The sequence below is a fragment of the Triturus cristatus genome, chromosome 4_2 (assembly GCF_964204655.1).
Source record: "Triturus cristatus chromosome 4_2, aTriCri1.1, whole genome shotgun sequence".
NCBI lineage: Eukaryota > Metazoa > Chordata > Amphibia > Caudata > Salamandridae > Triturus > Triturus cristatus.
Genome location: NC_140586.1, coordinates 345418260 through 345424356, shown reverse-complemented (window position 1 = coordinate 345424356; position 6097 = coordinate 345418260). Strand labels below are relative to the sequence as shown.

Here is a 6097-nt window from a genome sequence, read left to right as displayed (position 1 = left end):
AGATAAGACGTTTCAGCCAAATGGAAGAGGAGAGGTGGGAGTAAATGGTGAAGAACTGAGAAAGAAGTTATGAATATGGGGAGAGATGAAAGGTAATGGGTATCATATGGATAAGAGGCCTGGATCTAAGAGAGGCAGAACCAGCAAAAGAACATACACAGAGTGGGGAGAGAAGCAATGATGAGAGGTGGATAGAAGAGAGCAGAAACACCGAAAGATAGAAAGAGGCTGGGGGAGGGAGATGTGAGGGGAGAAGTGTAAGTTAGATGGGCAGAACCAGCAGGATAAAGTTAAAGGCTTAGTGAGAGATGAGTAGGCCAGAGAGCTAGAGGTCAAAGTTAGAGGGACAGGACCAGCAAGAAAATGTCTGAGGCTGCGTGGGAAGAACAGAAGTACAGAGTAGAATAAAAAAGGGAAAGAAGAATGCAAGAGGAAGAACCAGATAGAGAAGGTAAAAGGCTGCAATTTTACAAAACGTCCTGGGGAAAGGTGGATGTGAGGAAACCCACATATGTTGCAAACATATTTAGAAGGCCTTGTAGATTGAGGCCAATGCACCTGCCCTAGTGTGTATCACTGTCACTAATTGTCCAAAAAACTAGAACTATACTAGTGACAGTTTCCCAAATCATGCACTATTCTGGAAACAATTAGTAAACATCAAAATAGTCAGATCAGTTTTGAAGGGATGCAAGCCTAGCTTTTCCACCTAGTTTGATTAATTTAATGTATTTGCACCTAATAGAGATTTCAAATATATCTACTTATTTTAATAAGAGAATAAGATGATTAATTATATACTTATAGCCATTTTACTGATATCCACACTAAGTGGCTTCAGCAATGCAAGAATAAATATGCTCAATTGATGTCACTTCCTGTGATGTCACTTTCTGTAAGGTAACATCGTATGCAAACTATAGGGGCCTTGCATGTGCCTTTTCTGCCCAGGGCCCCACAAATCGTAGAACAAATCGTAGAACCGGCCCTGAGCTGTCCTCTTCACTCCATTTGGCCCGACAACATATTTCTAGTCCTAGACTTTCATATGACAATCTAATACATTTTGGGAGCTTTAGTTAATTTTTGTATTCCGTAAACCAACTAGACCAACACCCCATATAACAATGACTTGTAATCGAAATGTCCAGGGCTCTCTCCCCTTGAAATTTCTCCTTAAACGCTCACAAAAAGTTGGTACCTGAAACCACTGGTGTCTAGAGTAAGTGTTTACTATTTTCTCCGATACATGTACTAATAATAATACTAATAGAAACAACAGACAGACAGCACGGTCTGCTAGATTCTTTGGGTGTCGATTTATAATTTTAATCTGAGATTCAAGGCACAAGCCAGTTTAATATGCAATTCAGCACTCCGGTACACACAAATCCCCATAATGGATTGCAGACTCATCAGGGGGAGATTAAGCAACGTGCAAAGAATCTATACTTGATTAAGAGATATTTTTTGTGAGTATGTGTGGCTTACTCCTGATGAACCTATAAATAACCATTGGTAAATAATACCTACACCTTGAAAGAAGCTTTTCATATCAGCTTGTTAGTTACTAACAGCCTATGACCTTCTGGATGTTGCTCATGTCTGAAGAGAAATCCCATGGGGGTCCAGCAAACGTTTCTTGTCTTCCAAGACTCGTATGGTTTCATAGATGTACAGGGTCAGATCCGGAAACAAATTCAGGAAGTATTCACCGGGGTCTTTCATGATCTCCTTTATGCTGAAAGGGGAGAGAGGGGCTGTGATGAACAGCGACAAAGACATTCTCAAAACCCTAAATAAAAAGCACAAATTGTATGACTGCTTGCATACATGAATGAGAGATATGACCAAGCTCAACAGAGGAGAACATTAGTGAAGATTAGATGAATGGAGGAGACGTGTGCAGGTGAACCATTGAGACTTAAGGCTGGATGCACAAACTGCACATTGCAGTACATTTGACTATGCATTACGTATACTTAAGTGTGCGTAATCTCTGCAGTCGAAGCATAGAACGCAACACACGTAAGTAAACGTTTTAGTAGTAAAACTGGAGGAAGTGGGTGGGAGAAAGGGCAGACTTACTACATAAGGGAATGTAATAAGGCAGGAGTAAAAGGTGTTTAGGGAGAAGTTTAGAGAGGGACCAACTGCTTACTCTTGTGTGGGGGTGGAGACCTGTAACTTACACTTTTGTGGTAAGTTTATACGTGGAGTTTGTGAATACAGGAAGTAGTAAACCTAGTCCAAAGTGAAAATGTTATCAAACTTCTAAGTAAACTTTGTGAATATGGCCCTTAGGTGCTAATATCCCTTGGCCTTAGCTCATGGCATCTGATTACCCAAAGATCCCATCTGTCAGTGTTCATAAGTCTCAGCCAGGCATGCCCTGAGCTGAGTTACCTTAAAAGGACAACATATTTCTAGTCCTAGACTTTCATATGACAATCTAATACATTTTGGGAGCTTTAGTTAATTTTTGTATTCCGTAAACCAACTAGACCAACACCCCATATAACAATGACTTGTAATCGAAATGTCCAGGGCTCTCTCCCCTTGAAATTTCTCCTTAAACGCTCACAAAAAGTTGGTACCTGAAACCACTGGTGTCTAGAGTAAGTGTTTACTATTTTCTCCGATACATGTACTAATAATAATACTAATAGAAACAACAGACAGACAGCACGGTCTGCTAGATTCTTTGGGTGTCGATTTATAATTTTAATCTGAGATTCAAGGCACAAGCCAGTTTAATATGCAATTCAGCACTCCGGTACACACAAATCCCCATAATGGATTGCAGACTCATCAGGGGGAGATTAAGCAACGTGCAAAGAATCTATACTTGATTAAGAGATATTTTTTGTGAGTATGTGTGGCTTACTCCTGATGAACCTATAAATAACCATTGGTAAATAATACCTACACCTTGAAAGAAGCTTTTCATATCAGCTTGTTAGTTACTAACAGCCTATGACCTTCTGGATGTTGCTCATGTCTGAAGAGAAATCCCATGGGGGTCCAGCAAACGTTTCTTGTCTTCCAAGACTCGTATGGTTTCATAGATGTACAGGGTCAGATCCGGAAACAAATTCAGGAAGTATTCACCGGGGTCTTTCATGATCTCCTTTATGCTGAAAGGGGAGAGAGGGGCTGTGATGAACAGCGACAAAGACATTCTCAAAACCCTAAATAAAAAGCACAAATTGTATGACTGCTTGCATACATGAATGAGAGATATGACCAAGCTCAACAGAGGAGAACATTAGTGAAGATTAGATGAATGGAGGAGACGTGTGCAGGTGAACCATTGAGACTTAAGGCTGGATGCACAAACTGCACATTGCAGTACATTTGACTATGCATTACGTATACTTAAGTGTGCGTAATCTCTGCAGTCGAAGCATAGAACGCAACACACGTAAGTAAACGTTTTAGTAGTAAAACTGGAGGAAGTGGGTGGGAGAAAGGGCAGACTTACTACATAAGGGAATGTAATAAGGCAGGAGTAAAAGGTGTTTAGGGAGAAGTTTAGAGAGGGACCAACTGCTTACTCTTGTGTGGGGGTGGAGACCTGTAACTTACACTTTTGTGGTAAGTTTATACGTGGAGTTTGTGAATACAGGAAGTAGTAAACCTAGTCCAAAGTGAAAATGTTATCAAACTTCTAAGTAAACTTTGTGAATATGGCCCTTAGGTGCTAATATCCCTTGGCCTTAGCTCATGGCATCTGATTACCCAAAGATCCCATCTGTCAGTGTTCATAAGTCTCAGCCAGGCATGCCCTGAGCTGAGTTACCTTAAAAGGATCCCTGTTCGCTACAGACTCCCTTTTTGCTTTAGGTAGCATATTCTGCAAGCCCAGCCATTACCCCAATTAAGCAACTAAAAAAGTGAAATAGGTTTAAGGCCTGACCGCTGCATGTGTTCAATTCAAGTATTTGTAAAAACCGCAAGCTGCAAGTGCTTATGAGGTATCTACTGTGAATCTGAGTTGCAATGCCCTGTAATGAGTGGCAGATTTGACCATTCTCCATCCATTTGTCTCTGCTCCTCATCATCTCTCTGTGCACTTCTTTAGCTTATGTTTTACTTCATAACCTATGGATTTAAACATATGAGCTTGGCGCATTCACATACAGTGTTCAGAAACGTATGTGTATCATTTGCTAAATCTGGATGGCGCAATGAGGTCTCCTCCCCATGCTTTGCTTTTTATGTTTGAGGATCACTGTTTAGGGGTTTACCTCCATGTCCAAAAGACGAATAGGGTGGGTCAAAAGAGGAGAATCTGTAGGCCTGTTTTCCTAGTTTTTTTGTTCTATTGAGTTGTATTAAGACATGGCTGAATACACTGTACATTATGTGCTTGCTTATTGCTTGAAGCATGCACTACTGCTCTTTGCCAAATGAACACATTTCAGATTAGGACGGGAGCAATTGAATTTGCGCACCACGAGTCCATGATGGTGCCCGAGTAGAAAAGAGGAAAATCTTATGACAAGCCGCCATGACAACTCTTAACTTGTACTGCTGGAGAAAAAAAGTGTACTCAAGCCAACTCCTGACTTCACATTTGCAATGGTACTGATAATCCGTTTTGTTTCACTCCAAGTTATACAATCATCAGAATACACAATCAAAGCTAAATCCATCCACCCAACACCACAAATGGTAAGAGCGGGTTGGGTATGTTTATCACAAACACATGCACATTGCTTACTTGTCTTCGTCCTTGTAGTGAACACCCAAGTTCCTGATGAACTTCAGTAGGCTGTCAACCGTGTCTTTGTAAGGGTACCTCGGATTGCGAGGAGGCATGGCATTCATGATCGGCTTGTCAATCTACAGCAATGCACAAAGCACACAATTAGCAAGGCAAGTGAACATGGAGCACATGATACAATGAAATATTGATAGCCAACCTTAGTAATCCAGCTGTCTTTCACTAAAGAAACATACCTCATCTGAATAACTTCGCTCTGTGGCACAACCGTACAACCAAAGAAGCACTGTTCTATAGAGCAATTTGTCAGCAGGAAACGCCTTAGCAAAAGAGGTAGGGATCGAAATAGTCACAGGGAAGGTGTTAATGAGCTTTCTATGTGGAGTGCGTCCACAACACACGTATTCCATTCTCGTTTGTAGTAGAGGCTGGTAAAAGCTTCGCCTTCACCCCCAAAGTAAGATACCTTTCGAAAAACTATTTTGGGACGCAAGCGCAAGTTGTAAGACTTAAACGAAAGTTAAGATTCACCATCTGCCCTTGAGCAAAATTGGGCTTACTTCCCTCCACAGATGATCCAGCTGTGAAGGGCTGGACATCCAGTTGCTGACAAACAATTGTGCACATTAAGGTTCGACTGGGGATGTGGCAGGCAGGGGATGGAATGAGATGGGGTCGTGGAATCCAGATGACTGACGCTCTGTGATCAGGGGACGCACGGGCTCGAACTCTGGGACCTTGGAAGAGCGATGGGTCGCTAAAACGTGTCAGGGAAAAAGGCATGGCCTAAGGCAGGTGCTTGCCAGAAATTGGGACACTGATGGGGAATCGGCGGCAAATGGTAGCCCCCACCTGCTGCGCTTCGTCGCATCAGGAAAGATATACTGCAAGCGCAATGGGGTGCTGAAGATGTCCTGGTTTTTTAAAACTTCTTGAGCTAGGCAATTTGCGAAGCTAATGCACTTTTAAAAAAATAAATCAAAAAGCAGAGAGACTTTGCAACTTTGCTGGAGCCCTAGTTTGTTCTTCCTATTGGCATAGGGCTATGCATTAGCTGAGGTGTTCCCCTGCAGCACAAAAGTTATTACGTACGTGTGAATACGTAATTGCTTCCAGACCAGCGCAGCTTTACTTCGATTCCCAGAATGTGGGATACCGAAGCCTGAACACATGACCCTTGACATGACTACAAGGCCACGGATGCATTGGGAGACCAGAAATACAGAAATGGCTATTATTGTTCACAGCTTCACCCTGTTCATGAAGGTGCCAACAAAAGGAAGACCAAAAGGGGTCATATCAATCTTGCTTAATATTGATAAATTCATCTCAGCTGATTAGATTAAAGTTCATACCCCAAACATAATG

At 41.8% G+C, this 6097-nt stretch overlaps 1 protein-coding gene across 2 annotated transcripts in view; it reads right to left on the bottom strand.

Annotated features, from left to right (window-relative positions):
- Positions 1 to 1215: 1215 nt before the first annotated feature.
- The window catches only part of LOC146833852 (2-5A-dependent ribonuclease-like), a 409083-nt gene continuing 404201 nt past the window's right edge, over positions 1216 to 6097 (bottom strand). Inside the window, exons 6-8 of one of the 2 annotated variants that reach the window (XR_014960622.1) lie at positions 4727 to 4848; positions 2930 to 3137; positions 1216 to 1741 (exon numbers count right to left, since the gene is read on the bottom strand). Coding sequence is in view for 1 of the 2 variants with exons in the window: in XM_085601751.1 (XP_085457877.1) it covers positions 2996 to 3137; positions 4727 to 4848 (264 nt within the window). In the remaining variant the exon portion in view is untranslated. Of the gene's footprint in view, positions 1742 to 2610; positions 3138 to 4726; positions 4849 to 6097 lie in introns of those variants that run through there. The other variant, XM_085601751.1, reaches the window with a different exon arrangement.